This window comes from Panthera onca, chromosome B3, assembly GCF_046562875.1.
Source record: "Panthera onca isolate mPanOnc1 chromosome B3, mPanOnc1 haplotype 2, whole genome shotgun sequence".
In the NCBI taxonomy this organism is placed as follows: domain Eukaryota; kingdom Metazoa; phylum Chordata; class Mammalia; order Carnivora; family Felidae; genus Panthera; species Panthera onca.
Window position 1 is genome coordinate 86,296,615 of NC_138344.1, and position 27,773 is coordinate 86,324,387.

Sequence of the window (27,773 nt, forward strand, 5' to 3'; positions counted from 1 at the left end):
TTATGATCATACATGAACTGGCCCTGTTGAATAGCAGGGTTGTTTTTTTTTTTTTAATTGTGATAATAAATACACATAAAATTTACCATCTTAACCATCTTTAAGTGTACAAGTTACTGAATAGCAGAAGCTTTATTGTGTACTTGGCTATGACCCAGACTTCATCAAGATGATTCAAAGTTCTTATTTTAGGAAGGATCTTTAATTGCTCCTATTCATTCCTTCTCATTGGCTAGATCCCATCAGTTTTACCTTGTTATGTCTCTCTTTTCACGCTGCTAACTACCAAGGCCAGGCCTTATGCTCAAGCTGTGCAGGTTCTTATTTGCCTCTCTCCCTTTATTATTTCTCTCACTCAATATTGCCCAAGCAGCAGATCCTATCAAGCCACTTTTCTGTTAAAAGTTTTTGAATGGTTTTCAGTAGCCAACAGAAGTACAAACACTTGGCATTCAAGGCCTCATGATCCTGCTACAGCCTACCTTGTGGCTGATCACCTCTCTTCCTTCATACAGTTCACTGTAGTTCAGGAGACATATTGAGGGAAATGGGCTGGGTATGGGATGGAGACACTCAGGGCCAGTTAGTTGGAGAAGGAAGAGGAAACTGCCATCTTTCCTCAGGAGTAGGGATTTGGACCTTGCGCTGCCAGAGTCTTCATTCCCTACCCCCCACCCCTTCACTCCAAACTGCAAATCTGGAATTTCATATGAAAATCTCTCAACTTAAAATTGTTGGTACAAATTAATAATTTTGAAAAACTTGGAGCAATTGAAAAATATGTTTGTGGGCTAGATCCATGCCTCAGTTGATGACCTCTATTCTTTCTTAGCAGGGTTTCTTTAGATGCCTGTCTCCCTTGTCTGGAATTGGGACATTATATTATAGTCTAAAGAATTGTTAAAATAAATCCAATAGGCATTTCAGAAATTCCACTGTAAAAAAGTTAACTGCTCTAAAGGTTTTTCATGGTTCCTTTGAAAAGGCCAATAGTTGGATTTAAAATGATATAAACTAATACTGCCCACTTGTGCCTCTGGAGCACAGCAAGTATTCTACCATGAGAGGGTTTTTGAGCTGGTCTTGCATATATCAACGTGAGTTTTGTTTTATATATATATATATATATACATATATATATATACACACACATATATATATACACACCATATATATATATATATATACACACCATATATATATATATATATACCATATATATATATATATATATATACACACCATATATATATATATATATATACCATATATATATGGTCATACAATAGGGTCATACTATATACATATATATATGATACAATATATTGTTATTTCACAGGACAGATAGTCAAGATGTCTGCAATTTCAAAGCATTTTGGATTGAAATACAAAGAAGAATCATACATCTTTAAAGAGCTTGAGAAGATTCGCCAGGAAACTAAAAAGGACTTTCTCCGATTCAAGCAGAAGTTGGCCTCCAAGCCGGCTGTGGATGAAGGCCCAGTATTGGGCCTCCAGGTCCCCGGCCCTGCGCGTCCTGGGGAGAAGGGCAGCGCTTCCTGCGCTGGACCCCCAAAGCCATCAGGGACCCTTCGAGCTAAAAGCCCTACGACCCCCGCTGCGGCCCTCCCACAGCAGGCGCCCCGAGGCGCAGCGCGGCCCCGGGGCCCCAGCGAGGCGGCCACTCCCGGGAAGACCCGGCCGTTTCGCCCCCAGGACTTCTATTTGCGGAGCTCCGCGTTCCTCCGGCACCGGCCCCAGAAGAAGCCGCCGGTCATCGCCTCCAGGGCCGGCACGTCCAGACCGGTGGTCCTGATGCCGCCGCCCGCGCCCAGGGAGAGGCCCGGGCCGCGCCGGGGCCCAAGGAGCCCGCGGCCCACGGCCTCCAAGCCCGTCCTGCACCCGGCCCGAGAGGGCGACGCGAAACGGGAGACCGCTCCGCTCGCAGAGGCCCTCTTGGCCAAGCCGAGGAAGGGCAGCTCCATTTCCAGCCAGGAGGACGACGCAGAGGCGTGCAGCCGGCTGTGGAGAGCCAGGAGTCGCACCCCGTCCTTGGGCGAGGGCTCTGTCAGCCTGCCGCGGGAAGGCGCGCGGCCAGTGTCCAAAAGCCAGCGGGAGAGGATCGCGCCCAGCCATTCGCTGGAGGCCCCGCAGCAGGTGCGAGTGATCCCGACGTGCATTGAGGAGGTCATCGCCTCACTGCAGTCTGAGGCCCAGCTGGCCTCCGACCGGACCATCAAAGAGCTCATACAGAGTGTCCTCGGCCAGCACTACGACATGAAAATGGAAGTAGGTGAACCAGCCGCAGGGTAGTATTTCTTCTGGGTAAATGCTGCTTCAGGAGACGTTCATTATAGATTTAAGTGCGTGTGGTATGGTATAAGCAAGACAAGCTAGACTAAACACTGGGGTGTTAATGCAAGTGCTTTGAATTTCGAATTTGAATTTTTTAATATTTCATTGCGGGAGGGTACAGTCTTTTCAGTGGGAGAAATTGAGAGGCTATTTCAAAAATTAGTTCAAAGATTAGCTGTAGACCTGAGTAATACATCACTGGTAACCTTTCAAAGTCTTTGTGATTATTTAGTATTGAAATAACAGATGTTTTATATGAAAAACTCAGGCTTTTTCTGTTACGGCTTAGCATTAGCAGTGAATGTTTATCCAGAGCACATCGATGCATTACTACTAAGAAGTTGAATTAGTAAGAGTTCTGTGTTGTTTTTTTTAGTGACAATCACTCTCAAAATATTTTTAAAAATTTACTAGCCAATTAAAGAGATTATTAGTGATTCTTGTGTGCCAGGCAAAAGGAGACAGAGTTTGTGTGCATTTTGCCTTGACAACCTCATCAGGTGGATACCCATAAGAGCCCTATTTTACATAAGAGGCTTCCTAGCTTTAGTGATGTTAAAGGACTGTCTCAGTTGTCCCAAACTAAGGAATGGCAGAGCTGGGATTCTACCCCAGGTGGTCACACCCCAGACACTGGACTCGAAGCATGCCAGAACTGTCCGTTTGTTGATTGTGATATGTCCCCAGGAGGGAGCAAAGCCAAATAGGGTCATAGGTTAAGATATTTTGTCCATTATATAGACTTTACTCTGGCAGAGACATTCAAAGCAAAAATAATAACAAGGGAATCTGAGTCCCACAGAAAGACAGAGGGGGGTGGGAGGGAGGGAAAAGGGGGGGGGAGTGGAGGGGAGGGGAGGAAAAAAAGAAAAAAGAGACTTTTTTTTTTTTTGAGAATGGCAATGAGGATGACTGTAAGAGGGAAGAAGATTCCTTACTGTTCTTGGCTGCAGTGCCAGACCTGTTATTTGTACACAGAATACTGCTGCCACATTGTGTCTTTAAAATAGTTTCAGTACCAAAATACACTCTGGCTGTCATTTAAAGAATGTGATCATAAAGCCTATTAGGGAACAAAAACATGTAAGGACAAGAGTCCTCAGTGTCGTCTTTGACCTAACATTTGTCAGCAGAGTAGGACAAATGTTTTCAACTAAGACCCACACCTCCTCACAGTTACTCAACAAGATCAGCGTGGCTGCTTGGGGATTTCTAATTGGGTTTTGTGTGGGTCTCACAGAAAAAAGAATCAGGGATGTGCACTGGAGAACCTTAATAAAAGACAAATAAGTTCTCAGTGTCTGCCCCCATAAGAAGTAACTCCGTGACATTAGTCAAGGTACTTGACATAAAGAGGGGCCCATATTAGAAACTGGCTCAGAGGTCCCGTACAGTTGGGAAAAGTTACTTTCAGGCCATAAGATAGAGTACATTTTGAAGGGTTCAAATGGAATAAAATATAAGAAGAAAGAGTATCAAATGACGAATGAATACTGGGACAGTAAGTTCTGTTCTTTGTGGTATTCCATTTGTCTTGTGTATCCTTTTTTGGTGCTTTCAGTTACCTGAATTGTTTAATGTAGGAGAGTGGCCTGGAGCATCAGAGTTTAGGAGCAAGGGGTGCTGACACTGTGTTATAGGACTTAGCCAGTAGCAAGTGCCCCAGTCTCATCCCTGCTTTCCATTACATTGATTTTTAGTGCTTTTGTGATTTTTTTAGTGCTTTAGCGATTTCATTCTTGCTTTTGAAGTTTTGCCTTTCCACGCAAACAATTCCAGAAGACAGAGCCTTGCATTATTTTGAATCAAAGTGCTTTCAAAAGTTTTATTAGGGTGAGAAATGGCTGTGGCTGGTTACATAGGTGATGGATAGTAATAACAATGCAAATGTAAAAGTGATGTCTAAATTCTGATTTTAAAAATTCATAAGATGAGAATAAGGACATTTGTTTTAAACATTTGTAATTTATGTAAATAACATACTTTCGAGGATGAGCAAGGAATATGGTTCTTCACTTTAGACATCTTAATTTGGAGTCACACAGCAATTCTCAGAGGGAAAGCCAGAGGAAAAGACAGTCTTGGCAGAGTGTGTTGTCTCTGTTTAGAGCTTGGGCAAGGCCATTCCAGACCTAGCATTCAGAGTTTCACAATTACATAGGCCAAAAGTTGCACAGAATACCTGAAGGTTAACTTAGCTGTCAAGTTTTCTCATCCTTGGCACTAGTGACATTTTGGAGTAAATAATTCTTTGCTGTGGGTGGCTGTTCTGTGAATTGTAGGTTGTTAAGGATTATCCCTGGCTTCTACCCACTAGATGCCAGTAGCACAATCCTTTTGCTTCCCTTCCCCATCCCCTGCCCAAGTCATGATAGTCATAGTATCTATATATTGCCAAATGAGACCCTGGAGAGTAAGGCACCATGCCTCCCACGTTGAGAACCACTGGCCTAAACAGTATGTATATACCACTGTAGGAGGAATAGCAATGTTATATGGCCCTGTGTTTGTTTTACTGAGGCATCAATCACTCACAACATACATTCTAATTATATGAGACTGGAGTTCAGAGACTACCTTCTGGACATTAATTGAGAATGAAGGAGCCAGCCCATCCTTGCTTCTTTCATGTATAGTTGCTTTTTGCCACAAAGCACAAAGAAAAATGGCTTCACGTGACCTAGGTAAGAAAGAATTCATGTTCCAAGATCTTTTATGAACAAATTATGTGTAGCTCACAAATGTTATATCATAAAATCTATGCCTACTTCCACTTCAGGGAAGATGAAATAGATGTACTTTCTCCTATTTCTCCTGTACAACTAAGTGCACTAGGCATAAGACAAACATGAGAATACTCCAAAAGGTGGAGAGAGGAAGACAGACTGGCTAGGAACTTCGGGTTCTGAGGAATCACATAGTGATGCTTTCTAGGGCTTTCTTTTTGCCTTATATCCTCCAGACTTGGATATAAGGATGCTGGCAAAATAGGAATGCCAGTGGATGCAGTAAAAGCTCCAGCAAAAGCCAGCTCTCGTTAGCCAAGGGATCAAGAAAGGGGCAGCCTAGAAAGACATAACTTTTAGACAATAACTGTGCTCCTCTAGCCAGAAACAGCAGAAAAAAAGCCTATGAACCCATCCCCACCTATACCAGCCAAGGCCGAATGGGGATCCTGGCCTTTCAATCTCACTAAGCTATAACAAGTTACCCCAACTTTTCTCCCCACTGAGGTGGTGTCAGTGGAAAGTCAGGACTTTGAACACTGCTCTGCAGTGAAGAGGCTGCCCTCTCCACTTTCCCTGTATCACTGGGGCCATGTGGGGAACAGTAATGAGATACCCCTATCCCTTATAACTAGAATGGTATCAGCAGAGGCCTAGTGGGAGCCAGAACTCCTACTCCCACCCAGCAATAATAAGGAAGCCTGCACCCCTGGTGTCAACAGAGACCAAGTTGGAACCTGTGCCCTCCCCCAACAACACCTACTAGAGCAATGCCATAGGAAGCCAGCTAAAATAGGAAGTTTAAATGAGATCCAGAGTCTCAGAACACATACCCAAATGTCCAAGTTTCAGTAGAAAATCACTTGTCATACTAAGAACCAGGAATATCTTGAAAGAAAAAAAGATAACAGATGCCAGCACTGAAATAACAGAGATGTTAGAATAAAGTGGCCCTCAAAAAGAAGGCTTCAGTGAGTAAATATGAGCACATTTGAAAAAATGAAAAAGTAGAAAGAGTTGACGGAAAAATAGAAAGTCTCATTAAAGAAATCAAAGATGTAAAGAGGAACCAAAGGAAAATTTTAGAACTGGAAACACAATAACTGAAATAAAGCCCCAGTTGATAGCTAAACAACTGAATGGAGAGGACAGAGGAAAGAATCAGTGAATTTGAAGGTGGAACAATCAACTTACTCAATCTGAACAACAGAGAGACAATAGACTGAGAAGAAAGTGTACCTAACTTCAGGACCTATGAGACTATCACAAAAGATCTAACTTTATGTCATCAAGGTCCTGGAAGCTGAGTAACCCCCAAACCAAAGAAACCCAAAGGATCCACACCAAAATATAATTGTCAAACTTCTGAAAATGAAAAAAAACAATAGGGGCACCTGGGTGGCTCAGTTGGTTGAGTGTCCAACTTTGGCTCAGATCCTGATCTCGCGGTCCGTGAGTTTGAGCCCCATGTTGGGCTCTGTGCTGACAGCTCGGAGCCTGGAGCCTGCTTCATATTCTGTGTCTCCCTCTCTCTCTGCCCCTCCCTGACTCATGATCTGTCTGTCTGTCTGTCTCTCTCTCTTTCAAAAAAAAAAAATTAAAAAAACCAACAAAACCTTTAAAGCAGTGAGAGAGAAACAAGTGTTACCTATAGAGGAAAACAACTTGAATGACAATTGATTACTTGTTAGAAATCATGGAGGCCAGAAGGAATGGGCACAATATTTTTCAAGTGCTGAAAGCAAAGCATTTTGTACCCAGAATTCTATGTCCAGTGAAATTATTCTTCAGGAATTGAAGGGGAAATCAAGGCATTCTCAGAGAATTTGTCACTGGCTGTCCTACCCTACAGAATGGCTAAAAAAGTTCTCTAAACAGAAAGGAAATGATTAGAAAAAAGGACACCAGGAGGGAAGAACACAATAAACAAAAACTGTGGCTAAATACAACAGACTTGCCTTCTCCTCTGTTTGATATTTCATGCTAAACATTAGACAGGCTCTACACTGTCTAATGTGATTCTAAATGTATGTAGAGGAAATTTAATTTAATGTAAGACAATTATAAATAGGAGATGGTAAAAAGACATAAAAAGAGGTAAAGTTTCTATGCTTCACTCTAATTGACAATATCAGTAGACTTGGTATATATAAGTTAAGTATATATAATATAATGCCTAGGATAGTGACTAAAAAAGCCATACAAGCAGATTCACTCAAAAAACACTATAGATAAATCACAATAGAATTATAAAATCTGTAAACTCATAGGAAGGCTGGTAAAAAACAGAGAAACAAAAACAGAAAAAAGAAAACAAAAAATAAACTGATAGCTTCAAATTCTAACATATTAATAACTACATTAAATATAAATGGATTAAATACACCAATTGAAAGACAGAGATTGGCAAGTAATTAAAAACATAGCCAAACTATATTTTGTCTACAAGAGACTTACTTCTGATATAATGATATAGGCAGGTTGAAAATAAAAGATGAAAAAAACATATCATGCAAACATTAACTAAAAGAAATCAGGAGTGGCTCTATTAAGTTCAGATAAAGTGGACTTCAGAACAGAGAAAATTACCAGAGACATAGAGGAGATTCCAATATGGTAAAAGGGCCAATTCACCAGGAAAACAAAGCAATCCTCAATGTGTATGCACCAAATAACAGAGCTGAAAGACAGATAAAAACTGAAAGGAGAAATAGGAAAATCTACAATTATAGTTGAAGACTTCAACATCCCTCTTTTAACAACTAATAGAAAAATTAGACAGAAATTCCCCGAGAAGAACTCAACAACACCATCAACTTTCAGAATCTAATTGATGTTCATATAACACTTCACCCAACAATAACAAAATACATATTCTTGTCAATTGTCAATGGAACATATACTAAGACCATATCTTGACCATAGAAGTGAACTTCAATAAACTTAAAAGAATTGAAATCATACAGAGTGTTATTCTCTGACCATAATGGAGTAAAACTAACAATTAATACCAGAACGATAATAGGAAAATCTCCAAACGCTTGGAAGCTAAACAATGCAGTTTTTGTTAATGTTTATTTATTTTTGAGAGGGAGAGAAAGACAGAGTGTGAGCAGGGGAGGGACAGAGAGAGAAGGAGACACAGAATCTGAAGCAAGCTCCAGGCTATGAGCTGTTGGCACAGAGCCGGATGCAGGGCTCAAACTCATGAAGGGCAAGATCATGACCTGAGCCAAAGTTGGACCTCAACCAACTGAGCCACCCAGGTGCCCCAACAATGCAGTTTCAAATAATCCATGGATCAATAAGGAAGTCTCAGGGAAAAAAAGACATTGAACCAAGTTTAAAAATACATGTGAAAATTTGTGGGGTACAGGCAAAGCAGTACATTCATCCACAGAAATGAAAACTTACATTCAAACAAAAACCTGAGATGAATGTTCATAGCAGATTTTATTACTTAATAATCCAAACTAGAAAGAACCCAGATGTCCTTCATGGGGTAAATAGATATATTAATCAGCAATAAAAAGAAAGATACTTACAACAACTTGGATGGATCTCCAGAAAATTATGCTGAGGCAAGCAACAGCAACAACAGCAACAATAACAAACTCCCTGAAAAACAGCAACAACAACAGAAACAATAACAAACTTCCCAACAAACAAACAAAAACCACACACACACACAAAAAAACAACAACAACAACAACCCAGAAGAAACAATCTCTAAACATTAGAGACTGTATAATTACATTTATACAACATTCTTAGAAGGACAAAACTATAGGAATGGAGAACAGATTTGTGGTTGCAAGGGGTTAAGGACAGGCTTAGGGTGAGGTAGGGTGGGAAGAAGTCAGTGTGGCTTTAGAAAGGTAGCATGAGAAATCCTTGTGGTGATGGGAATGTTTGTATGGACTGTAGCAGTGCCAGTGTTCTGGTTGTGATATTGTGTTACAGTTTTGCACATATTACCATTGGGGGAAAGGGGTAAAGAGTACAAAGGATATTTCTGTATTATTTGGTACAAGTGAGTATGAGTCTACAGTTATCTCAAAATAAAAACTGAAATGTTATCAGAGTCTATATGCTTCTTTTTATAAGTTATAAGAAGAGACACAAGGAAACAATATATTCTCTTCTAAGTCCTCCTTAGCTCCCCATAGTAACCAATGCTTATTGTTGTTTATTCTTCTACACTTGTCTTAATATTTTAGTACAAATGTGCACACATACATGCACACATAAACAGGGTTTTCTCTTCATAAAAATAAGAACATATGGTGTACATTATTCTGCAACTTACTTTTTGACATATTTCAATATGTACAGCTTCTATTTTTTCCCTTTAAATAGCTGCTTATTATTTCATAATATTTAAACATTTCCTTGGCTCTTTGCTTTTCAAATTTCACTTTTCCTATCCTAGGAATAAATTTTTGTTCATTGGAGGTATAAATTAGGGAACCTACCTGGATCTGGGCCAAGAAAAACCATTTATATTGTTTGGATGACATAATACAATTGGGAGGGACTAGTTTGGACAGATCTTTTCTATTCACAATGAGAGACACACTTATTACATCTTTCTCTTACACATTCCCTTTGTGCACTACTTTGTTGTCCTCATAGACAGAACGGGCTTAGGCTAATACAAATGATATAATGATTTCTTGATTTACACCTCTGTGAAGTTTTAAATCTCTCAGATTTGGGTGCTTTCAACAAATACCAAATACTTATATATTTAATTTACATTCATTTTTAGAAGATGGAAAATATTATATTAGTTTTTGAAGGAAAATTACTGTTTCTTTAGTCAGTTTGATTGTAGCAATGATTTTGAACCGAGTTGGAAGTTGTTCCTTCAGAATAAAGTTATTCTTTTGGATACAAATGCAGTTTATTTTCCATGAGGATTTTCTTTCAAGATTGAAATACTAAGTTATTTGAAAAATGAAATGCTAATTTAGTGTAGAATTCAGATGTGTTTTTTTTCTGATTCTTAGCACAGATGCTGCACAGTAATAATTTTTCTTTTGCTTGTTTGTATGATAACGTACCTCAATTTAAACTCTACAGGACAAATGCATTTTAATCTTGATCCATTTTCACATATACCAGGGTTTAAGTACTATGAGGAGAAGTGAAGAAACATGTTGGCAAAATAATTGCCTTTTCTGACTGTTTCAGGTACAATTATTTGGATATTTATGATAAAAGCATTTCCCCTCTGTGGATTGTTATTTCAACATATAGCGCAATTTAAATTTTGATTTCCTGATTTAGACGTTTTTAGATGCTTTAAAATTTAAAGGGCTGGTCCAAGGGCTTAGACTTTCTTTCCGTAGGAGATGAAGTGGGCATTATCTGAGAAGTTGCATACTTAAAATCCAGCACTATTTGCCACCTTAACATTGTATAGTTTTAGTCCACTTTAGGGGTAATTTTTGTGATATCTTCAAGTCATGATTTTCATCTATTTTGTGTAAAGTGAGAGGAGAGAGTTTATACAATTTAAAACAGTTTTTTGAAATTGAGGGCCTAGAGTAATATGGCCGCCTTGACAGCAAATTGAAATACCGGAATATCCTAGTTGGGTTACATGTTGACTTATTGTACATGGAAACCATTTATTTTTATTACTGAAAAGCATAGTATTTGATTGTGATTTAAGTCTCTTATTCTGTAGCTGTAAACAGCCTGAAGCTAGGCAGCTGTATTCTTTACAATTCTTGTTTTAAAGCATAATAGGTAAACATTGAATTTTAAGGATGGGTAGATAAACAGTTTTGACAGTAAAATCAAAATCTCAAGAACCAGCAAACCACAATCATGTCTGAACATCTCTCATCCCAAATCCAGGCAGCCTAATAGACTGTGCGGCACATTATCTAGTTGTACTGAATATGTATTTCATTTTGGGGGCATATTATTTTACAGGTACCTGGTTTCCCTAGTCCACTGCAAAATGCACTGAATCCGGGTCTCACCATAGCGGAAAAGAATGACTTGACAAAATCTGTCATATTTCTTATCTCTATGAGTTTTTATAAGCACAGTACAGAAAGGTTAAATTTTTAGTCTATTGTATTGAAACTAAAATATATATATAACATCTAAATTACTAAATATAGTCTCATTTAATAAATTTTTTTTTTACATATTTTACTTTGTGTTTTTATTATATGGAAAGGAACTGTTAGAGTCTTGGTGTTAAATTTTTCCATAGTTTTTCCTTACTCTCAGTTTTCACTGGAATAGTGCCTGGAGCTGGAAGATGACCTAATTAACTATGTATTTTACATAACAAAACTGAGACCCAATGAGAGAAAGTGACTGTTGCAAGGCCACGCATCTAATTAGCATAGTGGAGACTGGATCCCTTCAGCTCTTCTGACAGCCAGACTAGAATTGTCTTCATTCTTATTACATCATGTTGATAGCACTTTCTTTCTTTCCCCCCATCGTCTCTTACCTTTTTTCCTTCACTATCTTAATACTTAGACCCCAGGTATCCAGAATCTTTTTTCACCGTGACTTTTCCCATCTCAGATTTCTGTGATGACTGCATTAGTGGGAAGACCATCACTCTCCCATTCAGGGATGGCCATCCTGGTGACCTCTGAGCTCAGCAGTTTTAGACCAAGAAGCAACGATTTGCTGCTCATAGAGCCCTGTGGTGATGGTAGAGATGGCGGGTGTGAGATGGGACTCAGGTTGGGTGCCTAAGATCCACACTGAGTCATAACATTAAAAGATGGAGGTGGGATGAATTACAGGTATTGATGACACTAGTAGTTGATTATGTAGTCACTAGTCAGTTACAGTCAGCCAAGTACCACTGATTCTGCCAACTTAAGTTGGTGTTAATATGAACAAATGATAAAATCTCCATTATCTGTCATCTCTCATGTCAACTAAAGGCAGAGTAACAGACTGACCCACTTCTTCTTCATCTTATTAGCTTTATTTTAGGTTATTTATTTTATTTTTAAATCATTTAGCTATTCTCAAAGTGAAAGAATACCCACAACACTTTCTCTTTTTAGTCCAGTTAGGTTGAGTCCCCATTTTTGGGGGAAACCTTTTACATACTTGAAATTTTATTATCTGTGGTGGTTTGGGGTCTCGTTGAGAAGTCTCGACTTGAGAGAATGAAGTGTGTCAGTGGCCTTACCAGGAATTCCCAAAAGATAATGCTTTGGATATTATCTAAGAAAGGATGCAGGATTGTCATGATCATGTGGCTAACTATTAATTGGCATACTGGTTATCAAATTTGACCAGTCTTCATAATAAGTAAAATCCCCTGCACCCTCCACCCCTTCTACACCTTTTAAACTGGTAAGTCATCTTCTCTGTAGATCTCACAGATAATGCAGTAAATAAAATTCCCATTCTTTGCTTGGCTTACTGCAAATTTATTAGACACACAATAGAAGATTATAATAAAGCTAGACCTCGTCATTTCAGCCAAATTTCCCCTCAAGAACATCTCCAGTCTCAAGCTCTTCATCTCTTAATCATTTGAAATAAGGTTCCGAAGAAATGAAAGATTGAGACAGCTGAGACACTTTTCATTGTTCTGACTTCATTATGCTGTTGAGACCTGCCTGGATGTACAGTCTTTGACAATCAATTATTACTTTGAAAAGTGATTTTTAAACAGTTCATGGAATTATGGCTTTATATGCATAACTCTATTCTGTTGCTCTTTAGGGTTAAGCGAAAAGGCTTATTAAATATCCATTTACAATGGAATCTTTGAAAATGCTAAATGGAATGCATAATTCATATAGGCTGTCACCAGTACAATGCCAAATCAGTTTAGCCAAATATCAAGTAACAAGGAAATGGGAGTAAGTGGCAGTCCTAATAGAACTTGTTCTGGGCAGCTAATGGGTGCAGATAATCAGAAAACCTAAAATAAGAGTGACTTAGATAAGGTAGAAGTTTATTTCTCTCTTGTAAAATGTCACGTAAAAGGTAATAGAGGACTGATATGGTGTTCTGCAGAGTCAGGGATTCTTTTTTTTTTTTTAATTTTTTTTAACGTTTTTTTTTATTTTTAACGTTTATTTATTTTTGAGACAGAGAGAGACAGAGCATGAATGGGGGAGGGTCAGAGAGAGGGAGACACAGAATCCGAAACAGGCTCCAGGCTCTGAGCTGTCAGCACAGAGCCTGACGCGGGGCTTGAACTCACGGACCGCGAGATCATGACCTGAACCGTAGCCGGCCGCTCAACCGACTGAGCCACCCAGGCGCCCCTGCAGACTCAGGGATTCTACCTACCATCTTACTGCTTCACTGACTGTGATCCTCATTCCCAAGGTCATCTCAAGGTCCAATATGGCTGGTTCAGCCATCACATCTGCATTCCATCCAGTAGGAAGGTGTAAATAAGAAAGCATTTGCCTGAATTTTCCCACCACTTCTGCTTATATTTCAATAGCCAGAGCTTAGCCACATGACCACATCTAGCTACAAAAAAGGATGAAAAATGAAGTCACTATACTGGGTTCATGTACTATTACAATGGAAGAGGGTAGAAGAGACACTAGGGCAGTTTTTGTCATAGTCTCTATATATGATGTGCCTTCTATGGAGACTTTACCTTTCTAGCAAAGTTTTAAACAGAGAGAGAGCATGAGTACCTGCAGTGTTTAACATTGTACTAGCACTAAGAATTGAAAGGTTTTATATGTGACCTAATTTTTAGCTTTAAGCAGTTAGGTAACATATCAAGGGAACTAACTGATCATGAAAAATGGTGGAGAAAGTCTTGGGATTGCAGTTTGATGACCTCAGTAGGGATTCTTGATTTATAATTTATTTGTTTCTTAAATTATTGGCATCTGACTTTTCTCATCCCTGTGGTTAGAGTTTATAATACTTACCTTACTATACTGTGAAAGGAAAATATTCTTAAATAAAACAATACTTGTTAAATATACTGGATTTTTAGGGGTGTCTGGGTGTCTCAGTCGGTTAAGTGTCTGACTCTTGATCTCAGCTGAGGTCAAGATCTCGTGATTTGTGGGTTCAAGCCCATGTAGGGTTCAGTGCTGACAGTGTGGAGCCTGCTGGGTATTATATGTCTCCCTCTCTCTCTGCCCCTCTCCCGCTTGTGCTCTGTCTCCCTATCAAAATAAGTAAACATTTTAAAAAATACTGCATTTTTAAAGGTTTTTGATATATACTTTCACATTGCCTTTCAGTGAAGTTGAACCACCTGTATTCCTACCAGTAGTGAACACTGATCTGTTTCCCTACAGCCTCACCAACATTGTACATTATTGTGTTTCTGAACCTTTACGAATTTGAAAGGCCAGTGGCTTTCCAATACTTTTCAGTTGTGGAAATTTTTCTTCAAATGCAGTATTCAACGAACGTTAAATATCCTAAGCATTTAATAGCATGGCAGCAGTGTCTCAAGTGGGAATGAGGGTCCTGGAACCTACCTGTTGGATCCAGGCTCACATCAGCACACTGTATGGCCATTAAGTCATTTGTCTATCTGCTCAGTTTTTTGGGGTGCCTATACAAGACACTGAAATAGCAATGAACAAATGAAGTTCCCGCTTTCTTAGAGTTTACGTGCTAGAGAAAGGAAGCAGAGAGTAAACAAATCAGTAATATCTCAGGTGGCAATACATGACATAAAAAAGAAAAATGCTGGATAGAATAGACATTGATAGTGTGGAGAGATATTTATTTTTTTAAAGTTTATTTTTGAGAAAGAGAGGGAGGAGCAGAGAGAGAGGGGGACAGAGGATCCAAAGGAGGCTCCATATTGACAACAGAGCCCAATATGGGGCTTGAACATGCAAACCCTGATGTCATGACCAGAGCCAAAGTCAGATGCTCAACCAGCTGAGCCACGCAGGTGCCCAAATGTGGAGAGACATTTAAATCAGATGGTCAGGAAAGGATGGTGGGAGAATGTGACATTTCAGCAGAGGTCTGAAAGAATGGAGCAAGCCATGCAGTTCATGTAAGGGGAAAGATCATTCCTAGCAGAGGGAAGAAACATTGCAAATCTCCAAGGCAGGAATGTTTTTATGGAGTTTGAGGAACAGCAAAGTGGTGGGGCTTTGAATGGAGGTTTGGTAGGAGAGAAAGTCAGAGAGAGAGCCCAGAGCACGGTCAGTTAGGACAGTGGTTTTCAATACTATCGGACCCAGTGCTCCATTCTTATTATATATACTTTGCATATATTTTGCCCATTTTACTACCTTGAAATAAAATTCATAGATAATTATCATCTCCCAACCCACATAATGTCAAAAATTAACATAATGCCCTATTTGTAACATAAAGGATAAATGAGAGTAATTTATAATTGAATCATAATTCACTGGAATATACGATGAAGTTGCTATGTGTTCTTGGTAGGTATATATGCAGCTATAATGTATAAGAAGGACCAGAGGGGCTCCTGGGTGGCTCAGTCGCTTAAGTGTCCGACTTCGGCTCAGGACATGATCTCACGGTTCGTGGGTTCAAGCCCCGCATCAGGCTCTGTGCTGACAGCTCGGAGCCTGAAGCCTACTTCTGATTCTGTGTCTCCCTCTCTCTCTGTCCCTCCCCTGCTCACACTCTGTCTCTCTCTGTCTCTCAAAAATAACTAAATGTAAAAGAAAAAAAATTAAAAAAAAAAAAAAGAAGGACCAGAAAATGCGGCGCCTGGGTGGCTCAGTTGGTTAAGTGTTCGACTTTGGCTTAGGTCATGATCTCGTGGTTCAGGGATTTGAGCCCTGCATCAGGCTCTGTGCTGACAGCTCAGAGCCTGGAACCTGCTTCTGATTCTGTGTCTCCCTCTCTCTCTCTCTCTCTCTCTCTCTGCCCCTTCCCTGCTCGCGCTGTCTCTCTCTGTCTCTCAAAAATAAATAAAACAGGGATGAGAAAATGAAAACAGGGGCCACAAAATGAAAACACAGTGCAGGTAGCACTAGAATACATCTCAGGATAAATAAGAACGGATTAGACTTTTGTGTACATGATAAAAAGAAATAGGAAATAACAAGTGAAATGGTGATGTGTGCTAAGACCAATGAAGACCAATTAAGGACTTTTGAAACGGAGAAAGTGAGCTAGGCCTCTCTAGAGGTGTAGTGTCCAAATAAATTCCTGTTTCAACATGGAACAAAATGAAAAAGTATCAAAAAAACCCTCCCACATATCTTCCAACTTGGAATCTCAACATACGTCAGGATACATTCAGTCTCTGGAACTTAAAAAGACCTTGGAAGCCATCTTTTTTGATAGATGATGAGACTACTGAAAAAAAGAGTAATCTAAGAAGGTGTGGAGAAATAGGCCTCTGTAAACACTTTGAGAGCAAAATAAAACTAAATAACTTTCATATGTAATTTTAATGACAAATTTATCATTATTTTGTTAAAAGATTTAAAAATTATATAGATTAGCCATAATGTATTTAAAACTTTTCCTCTATTAATTAAATAGTCATTATTCCTGTGTTTCACATGTGTCTGCTTCATTATGTTTGGTTCTAAGCTAATGGAATGAATTTCTTTTATCCTCTGTTCATGTCTGCGTGCAACTGCTACCAATGCAGAATGAAACAGGTGTGTTTCAGCTTTTGGTGAAAAAGCTGATAGCACAATTGACCTGATATTCTAAAATAGTAAGGATTTCCCAGGAAAACGAAGTGTGGTTTTCCCTCTGTTTACATGGTAGTTGCCTTCCTGGAAAATAAATGAGGGGGAATATTTTGTGTTTAAATGTAAAATGGAGTTAGATTCTGGTCTCGGACATTTGTAAAAATGTTTTTTTACTGATATAAAAGCCTTTTAGGACATTTGACATTCAAGCTGATGTGGGTTATTTCTTTGTTTTGTGGGACTGCCCTGGGAACTGCTGGATGCCTAATCAACGCCTTGTCCTTCCTTGTTGACTAAATGCCTGTAGCACATTCCCATTATAACAACCCAAAATGCTGGCCTTCCCCCACCCCAGGCAATTTCTAAATGTTCCCTAGGGAGGAGTACTATTACTGATGTGTCATTTTGTAAGCCATGATAAAAACTTTGGATTTCTCTCCTAGTGATGTGGGAGGACTTTGGAGGGTTTTGAGCAGAGGCGTGACATGATCTGACCTTGTTTTAAAATTATCATCTACCTTCTGTGTGGACAATTGATTATAGGGGAAAGAAGGAAGACCAGTTAGGCACCTATTACGATAATCCAGGTGAGAGATGGTCATGGCTTGGGCCAACTATAGTGATAAGGAGATGAGAAATAGTCTGATTCAGTATACAATTTGAAGGTTGCTTATGGGTTGAATGTGTGTGTGTGTGTGTGTGTGTGTGTGTGTGTGTGTTTGTGTAGAGGGACAGAGAGAGAGAGAGAGAGAGAGAGAGAGAGAGAGAGAGAGAGAAGGAAATCAAGAATAACTCCATGGTTTTTTAATGGGTGTAGCTAATGTAGAATATAGGTTTTTCTGAGGTAGTGAAGACCATAGGTAAGCCAGGTTGTGGGGTTCATTTTGGACATATTAAGTTTGAGATGCCTGATACACTTTCAAGTGGAGATATTGAATAGGCATTTAGTTTTAAATCTAGGGTTCAGTGGGGAGGTTAGGGCTAGAAATATTGGAAATCATCAGTGACCAAATGGTATTTAAAATTAATTAAGCTGAAAGAGATGACAAGGGGAAAAGTATAGCTGGAAAGGAGAATAAATCTCTTAAGGACCAGGAGCTTGGGGGCATACCATTGTTTAGAGGCAGAGAGAAGAGGTATAATGAACAAAAGAAACTGGGAAGGACAGCCAGGTGTAGATGTAAAACTAGGAGAAGGTATATGAGGACTCAGAAACCAAGTGAAGAAAATGTTTCTAGAAGAATATGGTAACTGGGGTCCTCTGGGTGGCTCAGTTGATTAAGCGTCCAGCTTTGGCTCAGGTCATGATCTCAAGGTTTATGAGTTTGAGCCCTGCATCGGGCTCTGTGCTGACAGCTCGGAGCCTAGAGTCTGCTTTGGATTCTGTGTCTCCTCATCTCTCTGTCCCTCCCATGCTCATACTCTGTCTCTGTCTCTCAATAATAAATAAATGTTTAAAAAAAAAGAATATGGTAACTGTGTCAAATCCTGCTAAGTCAAGTAAGATGAGAACTTGTAAGGTTTCATCATAGTGTTATAATATTTAACTACACACACATATACCTGTGTTATAGATTTTATTGCTTTTGTGAATAAGATATTTTTCCTACTTACATTTTTAATTGCTTATTACCCTATTGGTTTTAATGTGTTGACTATCCCATAATCTCTCTGAACCCTCCTATCTGTTCCAATAGTTTGCCTATAGAATTTCTTACTTAATGAAATTTGTGTTGGATGAAAATGGTGGTAGTGAGCATCCCTATTTTATTCCTGACTCTAAAAGAAAGGCTTGGTTCTTAATTTCACCACTAAGTAGGATGTTTACCTTAGCTTTTTGATAGATTTCCTTATTAGATTCACTTTCTTTTTCAGCTTGCTAAGAATTTTAAAATCATGAATGTGTTGAATTTCATTCAGTACATCTTCTGCTTCTTAAATCTGTTGTCATAATGTGGATTCATCTGAACTATCCCTTCAATCTGGGAGAAATGTTTTTGGTTATGTTACAGTATGTTTTTATACATTGAGGATTTCTATTAGGGTTTTTGCATTTGTGTTTGTATGTGAGATTGGTGTATACTTTTTTTTTTCTTGTAATGTGCGTGTCCATTTTTGCTATCAGGGTTATAATAACCACTTAAATTGGATGCTTTCTTTTTCTGTTCCCTAAAAACAGTTTCTAGAAACTCGTATTTGTTCTTTGAAAGTTTGGTAATTTTCATCTGTTATGTTGTTGGGCTGGTATCTTGGATGAAGAGAGATTTTTAAACAATTATCTCAGTTTCTTTAAGGATTATTAATTTATTCAGACTTTCAATCCCCTTTCCACTCCTAGGTCAATTTTGCGACACATGTTTCTAGACAATAATTCTTTTTATCCAAGTTTTCCCACATTTATTGGCATGAAGTTATTCACAGATTATTTCGGCTTATTCTGTAGCTTAATCTTTTGATTTCATAGCTGTGGAGTCTCAGTGTGTCGTGGCTTTGAATCTCAGTCTCCAAACACAGATGTGGAAGAAATATGTTTATTTCTCTAGAACTCAATTTAGTCTTTATTTGGAGTTCCCATTCCATCAGGACCACAGAAATTTGGTCTTAGGCGATTTGGGGATTCCCATCTCCACTCCTGGGATAGTTACAGGGTTCCCAAAGGTCACGTGCCATGCTGACCACTGCTGAAACATCCATACTTCTGTCTGGAGGTCCATTTAGGTCTTATTGGGAAATGAAGTCTTGTGCGTGCAGTCTTTTGACCCCTACTTAGCCCATAAGAATGGGCCTTAGAACACTTCTTTGCCAAGAGTTAGAGTCCTCACAGCTTGTGCTGCGTTGGTAGCCTTGTGTGGAAATCAGTTTTCCTATTTCAGACTCAATGTGTGCTTCTTTATTTTGCTCAGTATGTGTGTCACATGGCACCTGGCCAGTCCCAGTATTGTATTTGTCTCCTCTAGTGAGGGGATGAGGCCCTTAGTTCTGCTTCTCAAGAGGCGAGTGTGAAAGCCAAAGGTCCTGCACTGGCTGTCAGGAGGGACCTGTTGGCCGGGATGGATGGATGGCCACGGCTGAAGCTGATCTTGCTCTGTGACTTCTTTATGTAACACTGCTCCATCCAGAGCTTGACTGTGTTGTTTTCCTTGGCGTCTGTAATACCAGGAGGCATGGTTGAAAGTGTTTGGACTTCTACTCCTGGTGACAGGCAACCGATGCCACTTGCTCAACAGGTCTCCCCTCCATTGTCAGTCAACACAGGTCCCTGCTGAATTGCCTCCTGTTCCCATCTCTAAGGCTCCTTCAGTTCCCCCCGCTGTCCCATCTGCGTTTGCCACTTTTGGGCATACGGAAGTCATTTTGCTGTTCTCAAGACTTGCTTGGGCCTGGTAAACTGTGCAAGGTTATATAATCCCCCATCTGCTTCAACACTCCCACATGGCCGTTTCTTCTCTGGGATCTTGCTGCATCTTGGATTCTTCATGGGAAATGGTCCCATATTTTTTTTTTCTCTCCATTTCCACTAACACTTTCCACTGTTGTTTCCTTTGGGCTCAGCCCTGGGGAGCTGGGGATGAGATCCTATCACAGGGACCTAGCTGCCTCCACGTTTTCATCACCTCCCCACCAGCTTTCTCTGGCCCAGGGATTCAATTCATTTCTAGCTGCATAGTGAGGGTATATTACTCAAATAAACTCATCTTATTTTCTACCAGATCAACTGTCATGGTCCTGTGTTCTTTTGCTGCAAAAGATTCTTAGGCTTTTTGAAACCTGAAAGCCAGAGAAAGACTCTTGTTTTATCATTTTATGTTCTGGGATGGCACTTTTTACCTGAGGCCATGGGCTCAGAATGCCCAAACTGAGCAAAGGGAGAATATTAGGGGTGTAGGTTGAAGGGAAACATCAGTGGATACTTCAAAACTATCTCTCCAGAGCCTTCATTTGACAGATGAGGAGATAGTGTCAGAAAAGTAACTGATTTGCCAAGGTCACGTACAGTTAGTGGTGGAGCAGAGAGACCAAACTCCAGATACTCTAACTACTACTCTTGTGTTCTTTGGTATTATATACTTGTTATTTGAAACAAATACGGAGTTTAGGTTCTATAGCCCAATATATATTTCACCTAGATTTATTTTTATTTGGGTATAGTTGACACAGAATGTTACATTAATTTTAGGTATACGACATAGCGATTTGATGATTTTATGTATTATGCTATGTTTACCACAAGTATAGCTATCATGTGTCATCATACAATGCTTATTACAATACCATTGACTGTATTCTGTATATAGTCAATGTGCCTTTTATTTCACAATTTACTCATTCTGTAACTGGAAACCTGTATCTCCCATTCCTCTTTACCCATTTTGCCCATCACCCTCCCCTCCTCCCCTCTGGCACCTATCAGGTTTTTTTTTTCTATATTTATAGGTCAGATTCTGCTTTGTGTTTGTTTATTCATCATTTTGTTTTGTTTTGATTCCACTTATGAGTGAAATCATGTGGTATTTGTCTTTCTCAGTCTGACTTATTTCACTTAACGTAATACTCTCTAGGTCCATCATGTTGTCTCAAGTGGCAAGATTTCATCTTTTTTTTTATTGCTGTGTCATATTCCATCATATACACACACGTACACACACACACACACACACACACACACCCCACATCTTCCTTATCCATTTGTCCATTGATAGACACTTAGGTTACTTCCATATCTTGACTTATTGTAAATAATGCTGCAATAAACATAGGGGTACATGCATCTTTTCAAATTACTGTTTTTGTTTTCATTGGGTAAATACTCAATAGTTATTTCACCTAGGTTTTTAAATACATTATAACTGCCATCATGAGAGTTCCTTAGAAAATGAATCATTTTCTTAATAATTATGTGTTCAATCCCTTAAGGACAGATATGCTCTTTTTAATTTTTACTCTTTCAGTAGAAACGTTTTCTAAATTCTTTTAATTTTTTTTGATGTTTTGTTTATTTTGAGAGACAGAGACAGCGCAGATAGGGGAGGGGCAGAGAGAGAGGGAGACACAGAATCTGAGCCTGACGTGGGGCTTGAACCCAGGAACCAAACTGAACTGAACCCTGGGATCATGACCTGAGCCAAAGATGGATGCTTACCCTACTGAGCCACCCAGGTGCCCCTCTAAATTCTTTTATACTGTGTCCTTTTGTTTTTTTTTTTTTTGTTTTTTTCAATATATGAAATTTATTGTCAAATTGGTTTCCATACAACACCCAGTGCTCATCCCAAAAGGTGCCCTCCCCAATACCCATCCCCCACCCTCCCCTCCCTCCCACCCCCCATCAATCCTCAGTTCTCAGTTTTTAAGAGTCTTATGCTTTGTCCTTTTGTAAAAGCAGGTGTGACTTGTTCTGCTTGCCTTCCAATTACCCAGCTCAGGTGCTAAGTTGACCGATCCCTTTCTTGAGGACAAGGGATACCATTTTGGATGTTGGTTCCTTACACTGTGCTATAATACAGTGATGCCCAAGGTCTTACTGGGTGAGTGAAGTGTTTGCCCCCACACCCTATATTCAGCTGTGCTTCGAGTTCTTTGTTTTCTTTTTATAATTTTTGTTTCCTCCTTCCCATTACGCTGACAGCTGTCTCTGTTTTGCAGTCAGTATTTCAGTGTGTTGTAAGGAGCCCCTCTCCCACAGCTTTCTTCCTAATATCTTATTTCTATTCTGCCCTAGGCTTCGAAACTAGATAAATAAGCTTGGTAATATTGTTTGTAAAGTGAGAGTAAATAGCCTCTGAGGGAGGGCCTTAAAAGCTTTCCTATGGGAAAGTGTGTGAGCTTCCTCTGTGTGGGCCTTTGCTGACATCTCCTTTGCCTGCTCTAAGGCCTTTTTTGCTTACATCCTGCTTCCTATGGGCTCGGCTAGATCCTAGATCCGTAAAGTTGCAGGATGTCTGCAAGGTGAACAGGTGAGGAATAACTGCTTTTTTTTCTTTTCTTTTTTATTGATTCAGAGATAATGTAAGAATATTTTGCATTTGAATGAACCATATTCCTAGTACAGAGCTATTACCTAGATTCGTTAGGAATCAGAACAAAAAATAACCACCACAGAACCACAGAATACCTTTGGGCAATTAGATTATTTAAGATGCAAACTATACCCTGACCTTGGGGGCTTTTTGAACCACAGCTGTCAATTTAAACAAAACTCCCAACCTAGTTAAACTTTTGTTGGATGGGGTGCTAGTTTGAGAACTGGTTGGGCAGCTTTTAAAACTTAATGAGCTGTTCTTTTACCAGAAAACACATAGAAGTACTAATACTTAGTACGTATATTCTTTAAGGATAACCATTAGTCTTCCTTTTGTCACTTTTTGGAAAATGAACAATTTTCTGCATATAGATTAATTGTAATGTTTACAGATTTTCTTCACATAGTTGTTACATTGTAAAAGTGGAGTGACGCTTATTTTTCTAGACTCCTCTCCTCTCCTTTCCCTCTCTTTTTTTCTTTCTTTCATTCTTCTCCATCTTCCCAATTTAATACAGTTTATAAGTTGTTCTTAGTTCCCTGTCACTATGCATTTGGATATTTAAGAAAACATCATCAGTCTTTTCTTATTAAGATTTTTATTTTAATTCCAGCATAGTTAACGTGTTACGTTAGTTTCAGGTGTACAATATAGCGATTCATTAATTCTGGACCCTACTTAGTGCTGGTCTTGATTACGTGTGTTCTTGATCCCGTTCACCTGTTTCACCCAGCCCCACCCCACCTCCCCCTGGTCATCATCAGCCTGTTCAGTACTCACTTGGCCCTTAGAAAAAATTGAACCTTTATATATTTTTCATCTGTGATTAATTTTGGGGTCATTTAAGAAAACACTGAATTTTTCTTTCATGTATATTTATCTAGTGCCTTAGAAGTACCAAATATTAGTGATGTATAATCAGATATATTTAAATATACAAAAATCAAAAGAACATTTCTGCATGTGAGTTGTTTAGTATGACTGAAGTATCGAGTTGTGGTAAATTCTGCATTAAGTTGGGTGTCAAGCAAGGGTGGATGTAGAGACTGGAGGGATGTAAGCTAGGAAGGCGGGCAGAGGTCAGCTTGTGATCATGGGAAAGAGTTGAGGTTTGATTCTGATGGCATTGAGAGGGCACTGAGGAATTTTAAGCAGGGGAGTTACATGATACAATGAGTGTTTTGGAAAGGCTGTTCTGACAGCAGTGCCAACATAGACTGGTGGGAAGCAAGAGTGAGGGGGCTGAAGCCTTACTTCGGAAAGAAACAAAGAATGAATTAAGGCAGGAGAGCAGGGCATAAATGACACAGCAAGACATATTCAGGCGAGGGACTCAGAATTTGGTGGTGGCGATGACAGTAAACCATTAGGTTCAACCATTTGAAAGGCTCTTTATATAGGTAAAAAATGGCCAAAGCAACCATTTCATATGGTTCAGCTCAACCCATTGCAGAAGATTTAGGAGTGATGGTGAGGACCTGATTTGGGAATAATTTGCAGTAATATTGGCTGTGATGGAAAAAAAAGAAATTGGACTATATCTATAAGAAGTTATATAAAGATTTTCTTTGAAAAGATGTTTATGCATTGAGGGGAAAGAAAGAGATTAGAAATAGAAGAAGAAGAAATGGATTTAATGCTGTTGTTGTTTTGTTTCATTTTTAACTTAAGTTTTGTCAAAGTGATACCTAAATATAGTTTGGAAAGTCATATGTTCCTAGGCTTATAACAGTAGTTCCTTTGCAAACCTTTCCATACCTCCCGTTCCTATCCCCATAGAACGTTACAATCCAACCTTTTAACTGTTTCTCCTTCTATATATCTTTGTATTTCTAAACATATTTTAATGCTTCTATTTCTAATTTTTCTTCATATTAGCATTTATCGATTTCCTTTATGGAACATGACAGTTAAGTGCTTTTACTACCGCTTACGCCACCCCCCCTTATCATGGTACATACAGTTTTGTATCTTCTCAATAGAGTTAATCATAATTTTTGGTATTTGCAATATTATATTTAGGAAGACATCACAAATAAAATTTCCTTTATGGAATAACTGCTTCTTAGTAGAGTTGATGATTGAAAAGGTTTTCTTTTTGTTAGTTTTCTATGTATACGTTACTAATTTATCCCTAAGCTCTTTGATACAAATATCCTTTTACTATGTTTACATACATCAGATAATCTCCTCTCTCTCTCTCTCTCTCTCTTTTTTTTTTTTTTTAAGGTAGGCTCTATGCCCAACATGGGGCTTGAACTCATGACCCTGAGATCAAGAGTCACCTGCTCTACCAACTGAGCGAGCCAGGCACCCTTCATCTTCTTTTATTGAGACATTCCTTTTGGAGCTCTTTGATTTCCTGGTGTAATCAGGATTAATAACCCTCGGGGCCACTACTTAGCTGTGGACTTCACATTTCCCTTCATTATCCATTGATTGCATCCTATATTTTTCTCTTTTTTGATTTAGTATCAGAAAAGGATACATGGGAGGTACTTTTTTTTTTTTTAAGATCTCACCTCTGAAAATTTTATTATTTTAATTTCACTTAAAATAATAGTTTGGCTGGTCACAGGATGCCGAGTTGGAAATCATTTTATTCAGAACTTTGGAAGCACTGTTTCATCTTCTTCTAACGTCCATAGTTGCAGGTAAGAAATCCAATGATGTTCTCATTTTGGTTCCTTTTCAGTCACTTTTTGTTCCCCTCTCTAAAAGCTTTTCACCCCAAGTTTTCTGGAATTTCACAGTGCCATGATGTGGTTCTTTTATCACTCGTGGTGGCCCCTCAGTAGCCCTTTGAATTCTAGTGACTCATTTCAGTTAGTTCTGGGAAATCTCCTTTTATTAGTTTTTAAAAAATATCTTCCCCTCTATTTTCTCAAATCTTTCTTTCTGGATTTTGTGTTACTTGAATGTTGCTCCTCTGGAGTAATTTCCTTAATTTTTTATATTTCTCTCTTATTTTCTTCTTCATTGTCTCCTCTTTTCTTCTAGGAGAATTTTTTCAATTTTTTTTCTTCTTCCTTTGTATTCGAAGTAAACGTTCCTGCTGACATATTTTACTTTCAGCCCCTTTTGTCTTCTGCTCTGGTGTGGGAGAGAGAGTTATTTGTTTGTATGGAAGGGGACCTAGGGAGGCATTTTCATTTTTGTAAAATGTGGTTACATTTCCTAGAGAGTTTTTGATAAAATAATAAAATATTTACAAGACATTCTCATGTCAATTTATCACTATTACTGTTGTTATATGTATATATATATGTACACACACACATACACACATATACACTGGCAACTTACTGTATGCATTATAATAGTAAGACATAATAATAAATAACTCTAAAAATTTTTTAAAAAATAAAGAAAGGGTGTCTGGTTGGCTCAGTCAGTTAAGCATCTGACTTTGGCTCAGGTCATGATCTCATGGTTTGTGGGTTCAAGGCCCGCATGGGGCTCTATGCTGACAGTCCAGAGACTGGAGCCTGCTTCAGATTCTGTCTCTCTCTCTCTGTGCCCCTCCCCTGCTTGCACTTTCTCTCAAAATTAAATAAGCATTAAAAAATGAAAAAAAAAAAAACTCATATAGAATATACTTATAGGTTCTTATGGTCTATCAGGTCATGCCCAAAGTAAACTTCTTTTAATATATTCCTAGTTAGAAAAATGTTTATTTAAAACAATGTCTTCTTGGGGTGCCTGGGTGGCTCAGTCGGTTAAGTTGTGATCTCAGGGTTCTTGAGTTTGGGCCCTGCATTGGTTGTGCTGACAGCTCAGAGCCTGGAGCCTGCTTCAGATTCTGTGTCCCCACCACCCCCCTTCTCTGCCCCTCTCCTCTATCTCTCTTTCTCTCAAAAATAAATAAACATTAAAAAAAATTAAAAAAAATAAAAATAAAACAATGTCTTATAGTTAAAGCTTGTTTAATATAACTTTTTCTACAGATAGTTTTTAGAAATCCTCCTTTTATTGAGAAGATAACGAACATCATTTTAAGAAAATGAGTGTTGGAACTGATAGAATTGTCAGAGAGTAAAGCAGCTTAGCGATAAATAATTTTTCTCCTGTTTTATTTATTTTGAAAGAAGATACATAAGAATTTTATTTGAAAAGATGGTTGGTACCTAGACAAAAGTTAAATTGGAATAATAGTGCTCCCAGAAATATGGGTAAGTCAGGTACTTGAGTCATTGAAAAATTTTGTGTTCCAATCCACAGAGAATGATGCTAGATTTTATGGTGGACTGAAATCTATTAACGCTAATCTGGAGATTATACTTTACCATTTATCAATTTACTCCTTAAATAACTTTTAAATAAATACTAAGTATATGATTTCATTTCAGTCTGTGGATAGGTTTGTGAACACTATGACTGAGTTGTTTGGTCTGCTTGTTAAGGTGTGCGTTACAGCAACAGCTACTGACCCACTGTGCCCACCACCCCAGCTGTTAAACCACTTCTTGTCTAGTGTAACAGGCCTAGAGTTTTTGACATAAAGGTTGGAAAAGCAAGAACTATGGCCAAATACCACTCTTGAATTTTGATACTGTTAAAGGTGAATATTTATGATAAAACATAAACTGACAAATAATGTTTATCTAAATAAAGAAACTGAATGATACCCAGAAGAGCAAAGACTAGAAAACAAACAAAAAAACATCTAAGTATAGAATGGATAATTTATCATATAAATTCTATTTTCATTTAACTTTCTGTATTTTAAGATATTTCCAGAAGTTTTAAAATAAAATCTCCTGTTTTAATTTCTATATTGCTACTTTGCTATCATGAAATTTTTATGAGTCATGATATTTTGAATTTATAGACTATGAACAACCAACCAGGATGGATTTTTCCTTCCAGAACTACCTTTGTGTCAATTTGAAGTAACCTTCCTTTGCCTTGAACTATTTGCTATATCTGTAATGAAGGCATGTGATATTCCTGTCATAGGTTGTTATTTTTTGACAATTCCTGCCAGGCTTATTCAGAATGACTCAGCATCATGAAGGGCCCCAAATACTTTGAAA

The 27,773-nt window shown here is 38.6% G+C and overlaps 1 protein-coding gene across 1 annotated transcript in view; it reads left to right on the forward strand.

Moving 5' to 3' along the window:
* The window catches only part of TTC6 (tetratricopeptide repeat domain 6), a 201,928-nt gene that overhangs the window by 10,033 nt on the left and 164,122 nt on the right, over nucleotides 1–27,773 (forward strand). The window contains exon 2 of the mRNA XM_060619579.3: nucleotides 1,340–2,289. Within this exon, the coding sequence (XP_060475562.3) occupies nucleotides 1,354–2,289 (936 nt within the window). The 5' untranslated portion in view covers nucleotides 1,340–1,353. The remainder of the gene's footprint in view (nucleotides 1–1,339; nucleotides 2,290–27,773) is intronic.